Here is an 18,671-nt window from a genome sequence, read left to right as displayed (position 1 = left end):
TTAATTACATTCCTTTATAAATCTGCTTTTTCCCACTAACTCCTTTCAGGATTTTCTTTTTCTCTGGCATTCTCTGGCATTGTCTGTTTCAACATCAGGCCTCCAGGTATCTATTTCCTTTCATGTATCCTGGGATTCATTGGGATTCCTGAATCTTAGGATTTATGCCTATTGATGACATCATACTTTGGGGGAAAAATGAAATACTGAGTCAAAGCACTTTTGTGCCTCTTTGATCAACTTGGAAGCAGAAATGCTAAGTCCACAGTCATTCCCAAGTCTACTCAAAGCTAAAGTCATTGTTTGGGGCATAATGAACCAAGCCTAGTACACTAATAACTTCCAGCAGATTAAACCAAGATTTGCTAAGTATGCAATAGCTGAAATATAGATACTGCCTAAAAAGTATCTCACAGATGCAGGCTAAGTTTTGCAACTTGAAGGAACAGAATTCTAGAAAATTCAAATCATCTTGGAAAAGAAAGACCAAACCAGACTCTTTGGCTCTTTAATAATCATATTTGCAGGGTCATACAGCTAAATTCATCTATCATCAAGAATATGCCCATTAACCTTAGTTTCTTTTTTGGAGCTAGATTACTATGGGCAAAAACCTCAAGCTGGAACTCAATTACTTTCCAGAGCTATTTCTTATTTAGCTATTAATTTTCTCAATTCTCCAAGTAGACTCGGAAAAATAAAAAATTGCCATCTCCCAAATTCTCTAGACTGGGAATGGGAGTCCTAGCATATGAAAGCTACTAGCAATTGTTAAAAAAGAATGTACCAGTGCATTTCACTTTAGCCTCATCCAAAGTTCAATCTCTCTAGGTTTAACAATTATGTCTTTGCTATAAGCTATGAGAACAGCTTTGATATCTGTTTCACTAGCATTTTGTTAAACTATTAAGTTTCTACAAGGTGGACACTCATTATTCTTTTCGTTCTCAGAATTCAGAGCCATGTAATTTCTTCTCAGATTAAAAACAAAAAGGAGGGGTTTCTCTTGTTTCAACCTGTAATCCAATCCCTGATTCACAAATGCATGCTGAATCGATTCTGCATTCCTGGGTTTACTTTGGCAAATAACTCATCAGCTGAGCCCAGTAGATCTTCCATCAGTGAGGCTTTTCTCTTACAGCTTAGTTCTATTTCATTGGAATAAAGCTTGCTTCCATGAAACTGCACCCAAATCACAGTCTATTTCCCCTTTTCCCCATCATCCCACTTACCACTGAGTCCTCTCTTCTGTTTCTTCTATAATGATATCAGACGAGTGTATTACATAAGGAGTATAACTATTGAGTTGTTGTACAAAACTATGAAGGCTTGGATAGTTTGCTTAAGAGCTCAAAGTGAGTTACAACTTGAAAAAAGACAAGCACCCAGGCCTTTCCATTTTCAGATTCTATAACAGGTGGCATTTGCCAGTATCTTTTACACAGGGAGACTGCCACAAGGCCTGATACACAAGTTGGGGTGTTTATTCTGATCTTAATCCAGAAAAAAAAGAGTATTAAATTGGGAAACATAGTACTGATCACATTCCTTGGGATCATGACACAAATTACCATTCAAGATCAAAATTTTCCTATATGTAAAAAGAACATGATAATCACTAAGATTTCCTTCAACTCCCGAATTCTGTACCCCATTAATTGGTTTTAAAAGGTAGAGAGAATACAGATGGTTACAAAGTTGCACACATCTTACATACCCATTTTCAGCAGCACTAACGACATAGGGCTGTTTAGAGAAGTCCCTCGCTTTTGCCAAACATGTTACAGAAGCCGAATGACCAAACAGAAGTTCTTTAGCTGAAATCTGAAAATGATCAGAGTAAGCTTTTAAACAGTTGTAAACTTCTTAAGAATATAAACATCATTTTATGTGACTATTCATAATTCTGATTAGAAAATCCTGTTATGTTTTTGCTCTACATACGTTTTAGGAAAACTGATTTATGCCACATGAAAATCCACAGAATAAAAAAAAAATCTATTTTTTAATGTTTATTTATTTTTGAGAAAAAGAGAGAAAGAGAGAGAGAGAGAGAGAGCGCACAATTGGGGTTGGCACAGTGAGAGAGGGAGACACAGAATCCGAAGCAGGCTCCAGGCTCTGAGCTGTCAGCACAGAGACCCATCCGGGGCCTAAACCCATGAACTGTGAGATCATGACCTGAACCTAAATTGGCACTCAACCAACTGAGCCACCCAGGCACGCCTAAAAAAATACCCAGATACAGGAATTGTGTTGTACACATTTTTTTGGTTTTTGTTTTCGGTTTTATATCCATCTTGACAACTAAACAATCACCAGACCTGTTTTACAACATCTAGGTTTTGAATACAAGTAAGTCAGTGTTGATGTTTATTATGCACAAAATGTGCCTCAAATGATAGCAGCATGTTAATGCGCAAATTTCAGAATGCAGAAATGAGTTTACAAAATAATACAAAGAAAACATTACCCTTTTTGTAATCATTATAACCTTACTGTAACCTTATGTGGCTTCTTGCCTCAGAAATAAAAACTAATAAAAACTAATTTTTCCACACTAAAAGTCAGATTTTAACTAAGCTCTTATTTAAATACACCGATTTTTAAACATGAGTTTAAAAATATGGCATTGAAGGCTAATTCTTCCATTATCTCATGTGTGAAAGATGTCCAGTGCTCTTTGTTTTTATAAAACAAGATTGTGAAAATCAAATTACAAAACAGGAAACATGCAAGATCCCTTCAAATGGAGAAGAGGTTGTCAGTAGGGACTAAAAATTTAATTTGAATGACTAGAAAATTTGTAATAAAACTTGTCCTATGGGTAATAATCTATTTCCAAATTAATTCATATTCATTATGCTTTTTCTGAACTATGCAAACATATCCATAGATGATAACCAAATCATATCAATGAGTACAAATTATTTCAAAACACAATTGTTCTCTGCCTTCATCTTATTTCTATCATAATCAGCAATACTTCTCTAAAAGATGTTAGATTAAATTTCCAGTACTACAAAGAAGTTTTGTGGTTGGTGAGAACCATTTAAAACCCAAGTTCTTATTCCACCTTTTTCCTGGGAAATCCAGAAGGTCCCATCTCAGAAAATAACATACTGTCTTTCCCCATCATCACATTTGAGAACACATACCCCCAGGCATTTAACACCTTTCCATATATTACAGGCCAAATTAAGCAATCAATCAGGGCAAATCAAGGACATTCCCTCTCCTAGAGAAAATCCACTATGAATAAAACAGCATAAAGGAATCCCATTGCTTTGCATATGGAGTCCTCATTCTGCTACTAACTCCCCACATGTAGTTGAATAAGCTCTGACTCTTCAGTATAATCTCTTCATTTTATCATATTCTGGAACTGCTGTGAGGAATAACAACAACAAAAATCCACCATCATACCTGCTCATTGTCATGATGAAATCCACGGCACCTTTACTTCCATTCATGGGCTCTACCTGTGTGAAGCGTTGCCAACCCCGCCCAATGCCAAGAGCTTCCAATAGCACAAATGGGAACACACAACTTGCTGAGCATCCACCATATCCAGGCACTAGTGCAACTATGAACAGGGTCTCATCCCCCATTTCACAGATGAAGAAATCAAGGCTCAATGAATATGTCATTTGTTTGACATCAAAGTTGGTAAATATCAGAACTAGAACCTGATCAATCTCTCCATTCTCTTCCTATACACAATATTGCTACTCTTCAGTTTGCCATTGTTGTGTTTCTTTCTGAGTATTAAATAGGAAGAAAAATAGAACACAGCAACACTCAGGGAATATATCTGGAAGGATGTTCAACTCACCTTTCTCTATGCTTAAAAGTGTTAAAAATACCAGAAAACACAAGTGAAGTAGTTCTTAGCATGAAACCTTGGAGAAGCTCCTCACTGGGAGACCCCACAAAGAGGTCTTTGGGAGTCGGACCCTGAGCTTGGGATGCATGTGTTGAGAAGCCCAGGACAGGGAGGTACTTATTCTCTAGCTTCCCGGTACCCTACAGTCCCACCACCCATGGACAGGGAAAAACTGAGATGTGTTTCTAATCCCCTAATAAATACTTGGATGCTCCAAGATGTCCAGAACTTAAATCACCTCCTTTCCCTTCCTGTTCCTATTCTCTAATCATCTCTATTCCTTATACAAATACAGGATACCATCACACCACCAGTCCCACCCACCACTCAAACCCCAAATCTATAAGGTAACCTTGACTGTTCCTGCACATTTACCCACACTCCAATCATTTGCTCAGTTCCTCCCATTCTTTCCTCTTAGTATCTTCCCAGTTTTCATCTCCTTTTCTTCCCCTCTGTCACTGACTTTGTTCATACTCAAAAACTTTCTTGCCTAAATTAACATAGAGGCTCCTACCATAGTCACTGTCCTTTATCTCTTCTCCCTCTGCCGTCAGTATGCCCTTGACATTAATACCAAATGATAGTCTAAATCACAAACATAATAATATAGTATTATGTCATCTTCTTGCATAAATCATCTCAAAATCCCTTAATTTTGCCACTGCTTTTAATTAGCACATGGTGTTAGTTCTTGCTAGTTAATTTTTTTAAATCTAAATCCCTCAGCCCTCAAGGTACTCAGAGTACCTTGTATTATCACATAAATGCACAGCATTAGCCAATATCCTTCCTTTACTGCACTGCAGCCCCTTTGATGGCCAGCACCAAGTCTTCTCGTGTTTGAACCGAGGTACACAGCGTACTGCCTAACTTATATGTAGTCAATAAATGCATGTTGAATAAATGCTGAATAAATACAAGGAACGTATGTAAAAAGATACAAATGCTAAGATTCCAAATTTCTTAAGCTTATTGCATCCTACCTATTGTATAACACAACTACTCCAGCCAGAAACCACTATACTGAAATATTAAAAACAGTAGCAAGACATTTGAAGCCATTTAGAAGTGTGAGTTTAAACTCTAAGAGATAATACATGTGGTGGGCCACTTTTTTCAAAGCTCAACTGTTGCAATAAGACCAGTTCCTTCTTTCTGGGATGTTCATAAACATTGAGCTGAGCTGCTCTGCTATGCAGTTCTTGGCAGTCCTGCAGTGTAACTCTTCTGTGATGGGAGATGTTAATTAATTACACTATAAAATAGAATTACAATTAATTGTTAATTTAGGTTTTAAAGTGACAAACTTTAAAGGCTAAAAATAGTCTTTGATCTTTAAAAGGTTTCTTAATGAGGGCAGTATACTTTAAGTACATCATTAGTTTAAATGTTCAAATTGGGTCTAGAGGCGGCTAGCACTAAGCAAATATCTATTCCAATATGTTAAATGTTTATGACTTGGGACAGGGACAATTAATTGCCAATCAATGGGCCAAAACCTAGGTGAGGTCAGGTTCTGAGATAGGAAGACGACAATAGTAAAGTGGATTTAGAGCTTTTTGATGTGATCTTTAAAAATCACATGCAAGCAGAGACTAAAAGAATAGCAAGAAGGCCAAACTGACAGAAACACCCAGATAATTAAGATATTACTCATTTAGTTAATAGCGGTTTTCAAGGGTGCCCTTTGTTTAGATTAACGAGCCATAATTTTTAGAATTATACTTATATGTCTGTAGTTCAGTTACTTAAACATATAATTCAGGATGTAAAATGGTAACACTCAGCACAGCTTCAAGGGTGATAACACTTAGCTGGTAGCTAAGATTAGCAATATTCATAATAAAATTTTCAAATAGGATCTTGATCCATCATATAGTACTTCATTTTCTCCAAATTCAGAAGTAAAACCAATTTATTACTTCAGTAATCACCTACTTAACAATCATGCAAAACGTCCACTGTCATTGCAGGAAGAATCAAATTGTGTTTATATTGGGAGTGATTTCTGTTTCAATGTTAATCACTTGCACTAACCTTTAGTTCAGGTGAGAGATTCCAGAGACAGAGCTGACCTTCTTGACTTCCAGTCACAATGGTTTGCTGGTCATCAGTGATCATGATGGCAGTGATGCTGTGTGGAGGGGCCTTCTTCCCCCAGAGCGCCACTGCCTGCAGGGAGCACCTCATGCTGACAGAATCTTGAACAAACAGAGAAGGGAAGTGGACACAGTCATCATTCAAAAATTTGGGAAGACTGATCATGTCACAAAGTGGACTCACCATGATCTAAACTCTGGGATGTATTCTCCCAGAGATGGGGAAAAGGGTGCTTCCCTGTCAATTAGAGGAGAAGGCACTCATTAGGCATTGAAATTACCATGCTCAGTATTAATCCATCAAAGAGAAATGGCTTTTATCCCAATTTGTGACTTTATTTTTTTTTTTTAAAGTAGGATCCATACCCAGCAAGGAACCCAGTGCAGGGCTCAAACTCACAACCGTGAAATTAAGACCTGAGAGCCAAGATCAAGCGTCAGCCTTCTAACCAGCTGAGCCACCCAGGTGCCCTTCAGTTAGTAACTATTAATGCAGACAAAGAGAAGGATAGGAATAATCTACCCACTCCACACACAGCTCTGACTACGGGTGATCCTAACTTGCTCCAAAGCACAGCTAGGCCTCTTAAGAATAGAGCTGGCTACACACTATAATACGAAGACAGCTTTGCATACTTTTTCCCCAAAACGTCATCACTTCACCTAAGTAACAAATATCTGAACTTTGTAATTAAGAAGTAAATCTTTCCTATAAAAAGTCTTTTCTAGTCTTCAAAGATTCATGCATGATTGTCCTGATTTCTGTCATATTCATGTTCTGTTTTTAGTTCACTTATTTTTGTATTTGATATCTTTCTCAATAAGAATTTTCATGAAATTACTACCTTCATGTACAAGTTACAAGGGTTAAGATGAATAAGCAATTATCAAAAAAAGCTTGCCTGTATATCCCCCAAAATGATCTCAAATATCACGTAGGGATATGTGCATTACTGTTTGTGCCACACTGAGTTAAATGTTTTCCCCAAATAGGCATTCTTTTCTGAAATCACAAATAATTTGGTGATTAATCATGCTATAAATCTTTAGAGTAGATTAGTATGTTTCCTCTTATGACTTCATAGTATCTAACTAGTCTTATTAAAAATGTCAAAGATAGGGGCGTCTGGGTGGCGCAGTCGGTTAAGCGTCCGACTTCAGCCAGGTCACGATCTCGCGGTCCAGGAGTTCGAGCCCCACGTCAGGCTCTGGGCTGATGGCTCAGAGCCTGGAGCCTGTTTCCAATTCTGTGTCTCCCTCTCTCTCTGCCCCTCCCCCGTTCATGCTCTGTCTCTCTCTGTCCCAAAAATAAATAAACGTTGAAAAAAAAAATTAAAAAAAAATGTCAAAGATAAGAGAGGGAAAAAGATGCCAAACTTACTTCCCACATTTGGCTTAAGAAAGTTAACAAAATGAAAAACCTTCTGTCCTGCAGGACTTCTGGTACTGAAGCATAAACAGGACAAGTGCCAATATAAGTTATTAAAATTTATGGTATATATTCTTTGTAATGTTTAATTGCACATAGGCTCACACACATATAAACAGGGGTATGCACTACACTATGAACACAAATTCAATGTAGGCAGTGCTGAACCCATAAACTGGTTCCTTTCAAAAATTTACTTATAGTTCAGCTGTTTGGAATTCAATACCTACTTCCTGATGGTTCACCTCTTAGGTCAGTACACAAGTGGTCTGTATTATTCTTACCACAGGCCCCAGGCACCATGAAACTAAGATTTCTATGCGAAATATCTGGAACTTTGCAATTCAGACTACCAGAACCACACATATTAATCACATTACTAAGCTAACCAAAGAGTTCTGATTTCAATAACACTGTAATCTGAACTTGGACTTCTGCTTCAAACACAGAGAAAGAATGTTCTCTCTCTCTCTTTCTGTGTGTGTGTGTGTGTGTGTGTGTGTGTACATGTGTTTGTGTGTTTTAATTGTTGCTTAATAGTCATGCTTTTAAATAAGTCTAGGAAATTCCAGGCATTACAAGTCTAAGAGAAACCTGAAATGAGAGCTGAGTCTGTACATGGATCTGTTGGCTAGATGTTTAAGTGTTAATCCCCACTTAAGGGTGAGAAGCCCTTCCTTGCTCAATGAAATGGAATCTAAAGTAACTCCAACACTACTCAGAAAGATAAGGAAGCTGATTTCCAAAACTCCCAAGAAAAACATGCCAAACCTGAACCACAAAACAGGTTTAATAAAAAATATCATGACATACATATAATGCCAGAATCCCCACGTGCAGAAACCCATGTAAAAAAGTGTCCTCAGGTCAAAGGTACCAGTGGGAAGCCTTTCAAAAACACTACACACTTATTAGACAATCTCAAAACTTAAAAAACATCAGGCCAAGTATTAAGAATGTAGAAGAACTGAACACATACACTGCTGTTAGAAATGTACAATGGAAAATAGTTTGATAGTTTTTTTTGTTTTACAAAGTGAAATGTGCTTACTACATGACCCAGTCAATTCATCCCTAGGTCTCACCCAAGAAGAAAAAAAAAAAAAAAAAAAAAAAAGCAAGTATTTATACAAAGACTTCGACCAAGTAGGATTCTATTTGTAATAGCTAAAAACTGGAAACTGAAATGTCCACTATGGGATGAATGGATAAACAAATTCTGGGATAGCCACACAATAGAATACTATTCAGCAATAAAAAGGCATGAACTCTTAATCAGCACAACACAGATGAAACTGAAAATAATTATATTGAGTGAAAATAGTAGCTAAAAAGAATAAATACGGTATGACTCCATTTCTATAAAATTCTAGAAAATTCAAATTAATCCAGGACAACAGAAAGCAGGTCAGTGGTTGCCTATGGACAGGAGAAAGGGACAGGGATTAAAGAGTTTGCAAAGAAGAATGAAGAAACTTCTGAGGATGGTAGACATGCATTATTTTGACTGTAGTGATTGTCTCATGAATGAACACATTATGTTAAAACATATACAATTGTACATTTTCAATACATATACATAGACATATAAATATACAGCATTTCTGTTACACTTTAATAAAACTATTTTTTAAAAAAGAAAGCATTTTAAAAGATACTTCACAACCACACTCCCAATTAAAAATTACAAAGCATTCAAGAAAATAATACACCATAAGTAAACAGAAAGATCAGTACACCAGGAACTAATACTAACAGAAAAATATAAAACTTATTGCAAAAGAAGAACAAATGTATTAAGTTATTTTAAACTATTAAAGAGACAAAAGAAGAAATTTAAAACCCTAGGAAAAAAGACAGCCTACAAAAAATAAACAGGTAGAATTTTAAAACAAACAGATACTACTTCTAGAAATAAAACATAATCATTGGACTATAACAAATGTCAAGAGAATAAATCAAAATAGACTCAAATGAAGAGAGAATCAATGGACTTAAAGATAATTCTCAAGAAATTACCCAGAGGAAAAAAAGGCAAGGAGTAGTAAAGAAAGAGAACGTTGAATGAAAGAAATCAGGGAGATAAGATCAAACAGAGATATTAAGAGGTATAGATAACACAATGAAAACACCCAACATTTATCTAATATAAGCTCAAAACAAAGGTAGAACCCTTTCTCTTCCTGGCTAGTTCACTCCTAAAACCACTGGACAGAGAAAACTTGAATGGAGTGTCAGAGCTCATATAGGGTGAGGAGGGCATCTGAGAACACATGAAATTGGAGCCCAGGAAGGATAAGTAAGATGCCCAAACACGGGGCAGGTCTGTGTGAGATGCACAACCCAAGCAGAGTGAAGAGGGACAGTGTGTGCAAGGCTGTCTCATACTGGGTGTTGGGGCCTGAGCAAGAAGGAAAGAGTTGACACTGTGAGGATGATGAAGGAAGTGGCCCTGATATGGGGTTCAGAAACCTGGGTAAGGTGAGAAGGGTATTTGTACTGAAGGCAGATCCAGTGAGGAGTGCTAAAACCCAAGCAGGGTGATGTGGTTTTCATGCTTGGTAAGGAGGTACTGGCACAGGGGAGTCAGAGGCTGGACAGGGTGATGTGAACTTCCATTTACAGGGATGGCCTGGCCTAGAGTGCAGAAGCCCAGGGAGGCTAAGGAAGGCAGGCATGCTGGGGGAGGTTCAGCATGTCTTGGCTGTATGAGAAGGAGCACTAACAGAAAGTGTAACCAGACACAGGGAATACAGTGGCTGAGCAGAGTATTCACATCTGGGGTTAGCAGACAGATCCTCCAGGGGTGATGAAGCCATCTAGTGATCAGGAGGACATCCGCACAGAAAGCAAGGCAGCAGCATTTACAGAAAATTGGTTACATTCAGAGTAATTGATCAAATAATGAATATGTTAATAAGATAACAGGAACCAGGTTTCTTATTACCAGAAAAGAGATTTGGAAGTAGAAAAGGAAGAAAACTGGAACACTCTCTGTGATGTTGCAATGGAATCAGAGGTTTTGGTATGAAGACATGCACCACACGTACACACTTCCCATCTCTGTTCCCCAAGGGCTGAGGAGCAGCAACAACTCCCACAGCAACAACTCACTTAGCATCTTCTAAATACTATTCTTTTTTTTCCCCTTTTTAAAGTTTATTTATTTATTTTGAGAGAGGGAGAGAGAGAGAGAATGCAAGAGTGGGGCAGTGGCCGAGAGAGAGAGGGTGGGAGAGACTCCCATTCAGGGTTTGAACTCAGGAAGAGTGAGATCATGACATGACTGGAATTCAAGAGTCTGATGCTTAACCAACAGAGCCATCCAAGCACCCCCTCAATATGAGTCTTTACTAAAAGGAGCTGGGTTTCTTGGGAAATTGGTTGATTCCAGGTGTGGAACAGGGAAAATCCAAAATGATACCGGCATATATTATTGTTGAAAGCAAGGAAGTGCTCAGAGAGTGACAGGATGTATCAAAGGGACACAGAAGCCAGGTTGAATGGATGCCCACCAGCCAAGTTATGGACAATATGGACATCAAAGTGAATCATGCTAGGAACAGATTGAAACTCATGGAATAAAATGGGAAGCCATACGTTCACACTGATAATTACTAATTACAAAGGGGAAAAAAAGAGTAACTTTACAGAAGAGCCTAGCAAATGATGGAAGTAAGCATCCGTGATGTGGCATATCAGAGTCACACGCCACTGGATAGGGTGCTGTGAGGCGAACTCGGCACTACTTCTGTGGTGTTCCTGCCAAAGATGTGTGACTTGAATCTAATGGTGACGAATACAAACCGAAGGGCTCTGTGAAATAACTGAACTGTAATTTTCAAAAAGGCCAAAGAAGGTCATGAAAGTCAAAAACTAAGAAACCGCTCCAACTAAAGACTCAAGAGACAGGACAACTAAATGCAAGACATGGGTCTCTCCTGGATCCTCTTACTACTGCAGACATTACTAGGATAACTGGCAATACTTGAGTGGGGTCTAGGACTGAATAGTAGGAATAGATCAATGCTAATTTTCTAATTTTCTAATTTTGAAGGGTGATTATACAGGAGATTATATAGGAGAACATCTTTGTTCTAAGAAATACAAATTAATTCTTCAAAGATGGAGTAATAGATTGGCAAATTACTCTTAAATAGTTTTCATGAAAATAGTTCTGTGTACTATACTTACTGCTCACCCCAATTTTGAAATATTTTATAAGCATTGTTTTCAAATTTTTATTTATTTATTTTGAAAGAGAGAGAGAGACAGGGAGAGAGACAAAATCCTAAGTAGGCTCCAGGCTGTCAGCACAGAGCCCGATGCAGGACTCGAACTCATGAGCCCCAAGATCATGACCTGAGCTGAAATCAAGAGTCAGATGTTTAACCAACTCAGCCACTTGGGTGCCCCATAAGTTTGAAATATTTTTAAGGCATATTATTAATGGGTCTGCCACTTTCCAGACTATTTCAAAGATACAAAACTTAGATTTAAGAATCTAATGTGTTAAGGAGGATTAAACTAGAAATAAATGGACACCAAAGGACATCTTAGAGAAACCGTAGAGAAACACTACATTAAAGGCAAAGCATGAAGGAAATAAAACAAAACAACCTAAAAAAGGAACATCAAGTATGCTCAAAGTAGATCTCTCCACAGCAACATTAAGGCCCAAAGCTACTGGAATATTACCTGTAAAATGCTGAGGGTCAATGTCAACCTAGGTTTTTATACTTAGCTATCACTCAAAGTGAGGGCTATATAAAGACATTTTTCTAACAAATAAGGCCTGAGAGAATACAGCATTCACAGATAAATCGTGGGCCCAAATCGCCATCACTCCCAAGGGCTCCATGGTATTTCAACCCAAGGCAATTATTATGCATCATGGCACTGACTGGCTGAGTAAAACACGATAAGATGGCCAACACACTGTTTAAGAAGGCAGAAAAGCAGAAAGTAATAGTTTTAACAACTTCGAAGACAGAGTTAAATAGTAAGTTTCACTTATCAGGAAAATTCACCTTGGGGGCATAAGTCATTCCTGTGAATACGAGGTAATATGATAGACGTGAAGATCACAAAGCTGGTAGTGAGAAGAACCGCTTGGGTGTGTTTTAACATTCTCCTCCTAAGAAACACTACTCCTAACTTTGTATTGGTCTTTTCAGCGTGGCTTCTAGTATTACAACAAAAATCACCATCTGGAAGTCATGCGCACTTTAGCCTCACTCTTCCCGTAGCTAACATGTGCTTCTCAGAACTAAGAAGTGGTAGAAAAGGGCGTGCTCAGGGTCACACTGTTCCAAAGGAAGCCAGGAATTTTTTGTCTATAGGCATTGTGCACTTGGCTCTTGTCTAAGGACTCTCCTGTCACCTTTTCAAGCTCACTTAGGAAACTTGAGTCAAGGAAATTTGTCTAGACTACCAAGAAAAAACTATAGCAGACATAAATTTGGGAAACATTTGCCAGGGAATTAGTACATTGTAATTATTAACTAACATTATGCTGAAGATAAATAATTCCTGAGGGGAGTTATTTATAGCCCCTTTACTCTGGAAAATCAACTTCTCTTGCTTGAATCATTGCAACATTGTCTACCCAATAATCAGCTACTTTGTATTATTCTGGTTTCCTGTTTCCCCTAAAATTATCTGCTGTGCAATGATGTCTCCCTAATGAAATGAAACACTACTGCAAGGTTAGTGTAGTGCCTAGCCCACAATGGGTACTTGAAAAGTATTACTTTAAATTTGAACAATATTATTGTATTATATGATTTTGATGCTTCTTCCTTCTATTCTTTGTGAAGATGGGAATCATTCCTTAATCCTTATTATATTCTCTACAGTGTCTGAGGCACAGTATTTTGAACATGAGAAAACAATGAGGTCTTGGTTGAATAAATTATCTTATGTATTATTTTTCAGCTCTATATTCCAAAAGGAGGGAGCTAATTAAGATTATAGACTTTAAGTCAGGTTAGACTTATGTGAGTCATTTAATCACCCTGGCTCTTGTTTTCTCGTCTCTAACCTGGAAATGATAATGATGCCTAAACCAGGGCTATTGTCAAGGTGAAATGAGATCATGTTTATAATGTGAAAGACATAGTGGTATTCAACAAATTACTATACTTTTTTTTTTTTTTAGCTCCATACTTCTGGATCATAGCAACAGTTACCCATGTATCAAACTTTTCCACCATTACACTTTTGCTTTATTCTTAATTCAAATTAAATTCGTTTCAAATTCACTAGATTTTAAATCCTCCCAGGGCAGTGACTTCTGTCTGTTTTATCTATTGTTGTATTCTCCAGTCTCAGAAAATGGCTTAGGACCGGCAGGAACTCTGTAACTACTTACTGAATGAATAAACGAATGAATGGAAATGTACACTATACTCTGAAGACTCATGTCTAGGAAAGCATCCACCCATGCAAATGTTTACAAATGTTTAATATACAACAAAATACAGGGCACTTGGAATTTAGAAAATCAAGTAAGTCTAGGATTCCATAGATTAAAACACTTAAAAGTCATAGTATTCATAACATCCAAGTTAGAAAACAAAAAGCACCATGGCCAAAGCCACAGGAAATCAGATCTCAACCAGAATTCATCCTGGACAATCTGGATTGCTAAATAGAGTGAAAACATACCTGGAATTCAGAGACCTCATTCCAGGGCTTCTATAACCACTTACTAACTTATTTCCAGATTATAAAGTTGATACGTAATAAACGAGGACACTAACACCTGTGTTCCCTACTTTTCAGTATTCTTATTAGGTATACATTCAATGATATAAATAAAAGCACATGGGTATAAATATACAAATTATGTTATCATTATTTTATAAACTTCCTTAAAATTAGAATTTATGTCAAGAAGTGGTTTTAGGGATCATTAATCTAATCCCTCTCTAATCTCTCTTATAAGAAAGTTAATAATGAAAAATGTGGTCTACATAACTCTTAAGGTCACTTCTAACCATGAGATTCTTAGAGACTAAGCAAATTGTACAGTGAGAGTTAGTAACTGATTAAAAGGTTGCATATCTCAGAAGTCACTTTTTCCCCAAACTATCTTTTTCTCTTTTTTTGAAAAAAAAAATTAAAAATTAACTCCAGAAACTTAGCACCTTATTGTCAACAAGAAAGAGAGAAAATCCACAACTTGAGACCCTGTATACAGAAATTTCCCAGAAATCAGTAATCAAAAATAATCCTCAAAGGAAGAAACAGTCTATTGTAGAGTCTCTACAGGAAACTACGTGATATGATATGTTATGCCCCTGACAGAAGTATAATGTCCCCTTTCAAATAATTACGTGTCTAGACAAGTATTAAATGCCTTGGAAAGGGCTTCCAAACCTCTATCACAGCCCTCAGTTTAAACCATTGTATTCCAAATGTGAGTGCCTGAATATTTCAGAATGTCTTAATCATGACTACAAGTAGATTATTACGGGTCCTTTAATGACTTTTAAATCTGGCCTATTTAAAGGCAATTGAATAAACACTTCTAATGGAGAAAAAAAAAGTGAACCTTATAAATGAAACACTCCCATGGACAGGGATAAAGTTACAGACTCTAATACAAAGGGCAAATAAATGTCCTTCCTTTGGATCTAGTCACAGTACCAAGTACAATATTTTATAGTGTTATATTGTATCTTGCAACTTATGTAAGCAATATGATCAATATTTTATCATATAATCAGTAAAGTGTTAAAATAATCACATACACACACACACACACACACACACACACACACACACACACATGCAGATCTACTCTTAAGTGACTTTCAAATAATTTCTAGACAAATTTTTAACTGCAGCCTATCCAGTTATCACAATGGGTTCTCAAGATGAGAAGATGAATGGCCTTAGAAAAGCTCACAATCCATAGTTTTAAATTCTTTTTTAAAAAAATATATGAAATTTATTGTCAAATTGGTTTCCATACAACACCCAGTGCTCATCCCAAAATATGCCCTCTTCAATACCCATCACCCACCCTCCCCTCCCTCCTATCCCCCATCAGCCCTCATTTTGTTCTCATTTTTTAAGAGTCTCTTATGCTTTGGCTCTCTCCCACTCTAGCCTGTCTCTTTTTTTTTTCCTTCTAGTTTTAAATTCTTTGGGGGGAAAAACCCATGTAAATGAATCACTCACTAGTTATATAGTTATATATATATATATTGCAATATATATATATATATATATATATTCATGAATATATATATATACATATTCATTCCACAACTTGTCCCAAAGTGGCTTCAATAGTATGTAACAAGTGCTCTGGAAACATCCAGGTGCTATGAGAACACAGAGTCTATGTTGTTATCTATAGAAAGTAGGTGATGTTTCATCAACTTTTCCTTCCTTTGGATTTTTGTACCTTTCTTCAATAATATATAGTCCCTCAAAACCCTTTTCTTTCATATATATACATATACATACATGTATATACATACATACATTCATATACATACATATATATACCTATATATACCTATATATAGGTATATATATTTATTATTTATTTATTATTTTGTCATTTCCAAATAGTATAATAAAAATAATTTTAAGGAAAAAAGATTGTTATAGATCTAGTAATTTTCAAAGTGTGTAGTATAAAGCTGGTTTTAATACAGTTTAAATACATACAAAGACAAATTCAATTTATATGTAACTGAAAAAAAGAGCATAATATTAAATTTAAACATGTTATTTAAATATATGATATTTAGGGGCGCCTGGGTGGCGCAGTCGGTTAAGCGTCCGACTTCAGCCAGGTCACGATCTCGCGGTCCGTGAGTTCGAGCCCCGCGTCAGGCTCTGGGCTGATGGCTCAGAGCCTGGAGCCTGTTTCCGATTCTGTGTCTCCCTCTCTCTCTGCCCCTCCCCCGTTCATGCTCTGTCTCTCTCTGTCCCAAAAAATAAATAAACGTTGAAAAAAAAAGTTTTTAAAAAAATAAAAAATAAATAAATATATGATATTTAATAGATTAAACATTAGGTATATGTCAAACAAGACCAAAACTACCTTTCTGATATGTTTAGATTTCCTACCTTTTACGGTTAACAAAGTCAATCTGTTCATTTATATAATTTCAACATTTTGTTGCCAAATAAGAGAGAAGATTTCAGACTGTTACTTACAAATAATTTGTAGTCATTCAAAACACATTAAGTTTGTGAATATATTTACTCACTAGAAAAAACCATACTCAGTGAAATCATTATAATTTTCTCCTTTTAATATTTGTTAATTTTCATATTTAATATCAATTAATATTGATATAATATTAATTTGTAAAATACTAGTGACAGCTTCATATTCCACATAAGAATACTTATCAGATGAATGCACCAACAGACTAAATGAACACTTTGTAGTGAATATGCAGAATTGTTACTGTTTTCATTCTCATCGAAACAGGATTTCAACAGTAGAGTTCTCTGTGCTTGTTTTCTGTAACCATGTAGAAATTAAATAAATCAGAGCTTCCCAGCTGTATGCCATGACACATACTAGGTTGTGAAAAGCTGATAGGAGGGGGTAAGAGAAATTGAAACCCTCCACCCAGTATGTACAAAGATAATTGTTTTCTGTGTTCATGCTTTGGCATGAAAAAGGGTGAGAAACAGTGAATTAAGTAAAATTTGTCAAGAAGCATAAATGATTTAAAGCTATAGAAGGTCCAAACCATTACAGAGTTTGGAAAACCATACTCACAATTAAGAAATAAGCCTCCTGGTGATGCAGCCATGCTGAAGCCACTAACTATTGCACAAACTCACATGATAGCACCTGGGAACTCCCAAGTTGTTTCATTTTCAAGGGAAAATGTCTTTAAGTAATGTATTTTTAGATAAAAATAGCAAAGGGCTACCTCCACCAACAATGTGAGCTTCCTGATCACCTCCCAAACTTATAGGGGCTCTTAAATCACCAGGGGGAAAACATCTGCAAAACTGTAAATTACAGCTCGCAAAGGATGGATATGTATTTTCATTGTTTGATCACTAGTCCCTTGCACACTCCCTGCCACATACAAAACACTCAGTAAATACTCTTTAAATGACTATATTTCACCTTGAATATGAGGCAGGATTTCAGTAGAAACTAGAAGAAACTTTATAAACGTGGAGTTCAACTCCTATTCTGCTGATGAGAAAGTAGAGGAAAGGTGATGTGACTTTCTCAGAACCAGTGAATCTTCTTATTCTGGTAGAACTTATCTTTAGGGGGAAATAATCACCCTGGTGTCCCTCTCTGTGTGCCACACAAATGGATGGAAATAATAGTTTCTGAGTATACACTCATCATTAGGTTTATTTAGCACACCACTATATCCATTAATTGGGTTTAAAATAGGTTATTGTGGGGGAGTCTGGGTGGCGCAGTCGTTAAGCGTCCGACTTCAGCCAGGTCACGATCTCGCGGTCTGTGAGTTCAAGCCCCGCGTCGGGCTCTGGGCTGATGGCTCAGAGCCTGGAGCCTGTTTCCTACTCTGTGTCTCCCTCTCTCTGCCCCTCCCCGTTCATGCTCTGTCTCTCTCTGTCCCAAAAATAAATAAATGTTGAAAAAAAATAGATTATTGTGAAGAAAATAGGCAAGAAAATACAATAGAGTCGCATAACTCTTGGTCTTTTTTCCCCCTTAATAGCTAGCAAATATTCTTTGAGCCTCAGTTTTCCCATCTACAAAATGAAGAAAATAGTTACCTTGGAGAATTGATGTGAAGATAGGTGATTCTGTATAGAATTGGTGATTTCTGTACAGAAAACACCTTCATAATTCCTTGTTCATAACTGGCACTCAGTAAATCTTTATTAAATAAATGAATAAGGCTATGGATCACTATAATTTTACATAATGGGCAGAGAATGTGACTATTACTTTCTAGCAATAGCTTTCTTAGTGTGAGATTCTCTATGCTACTTTTGCAATACTGGCAATTACAGTTTCTTTTCTAAAACTGTGGTTATATACTAGAACATTTGGCCATGAAAAAGTACAATTGTTATTATACTAAACTCTATGATTATCTTAAAATTAATGACTCCAGATTCAATAAATAAAAATATAGGATATCCAATTAAATTGGAAATTCAGATAAGCAACAAATTTGTTTAATATAAGTGTGTCCGAGGCTATATTTTGGTCATGTTTACACCAAAAAAACCAACTTTAATTCCATAGGACATGCTTATAAAAATGGGTTGT

The 18,671-nt window shown here is 36.6% G+C and overlaps 1 protein-coding gene across 7 annotated transcripts in view; it reads right to left on the bottom strand.

Moving 5' to 3' along the window:
* WDR72 (WD repeat domain 72) overlaps positions 1-18,671 on the bottom strand; it is a 230,900-nt gene that overhangs the window by 198,625 nt on the left and 13,604 nt on the right. For 6 of the 7 annotated variants that reach the window (XM_023255333.2, XM_023255335.2, XM_023255334.2 and 3 more), the window contains exons 2-3: positions 5,927-6,090; positions 1,718-1,824 (exon numbers count right to left, since the gene is read on the bottom strand). In XM_023255333.2, coding sequence (XP_023111101.2) covers positions 1,718-1,824; positions 5,927-6,079 — 260 coding nt within the window. In that variant the 5' untranslated portion in view covers positions 6,080-6,090. Of the gene's footprint in view, positions 1-1,717; positions 1,825-5,926; positions 6,091-18,671 lie in introns of those variants that run through there. The other variant, XM_045059292.1, reaches the window with a different exon arrangement.

This window comes from Felis catus, chromosome B3, assembly GCF_018350175.1.
Source record: "Felis catus isolate Fca126 chromosome B3, F.catus_Fca126_mat1.0, whole genome shotgun sequence".
NCBI classification, from domain to species: domain Eukaryota; kingdom Metazoa; phylum Chordata; class Mammalia; order Carnivora; family Felidae; genus Felis; species Felis catus.
The sequence above is the reverse complement of the archived record's forward strand: the minus strand, read 5'-3'. Positions and strand labels throughout refer to the sequence as shown.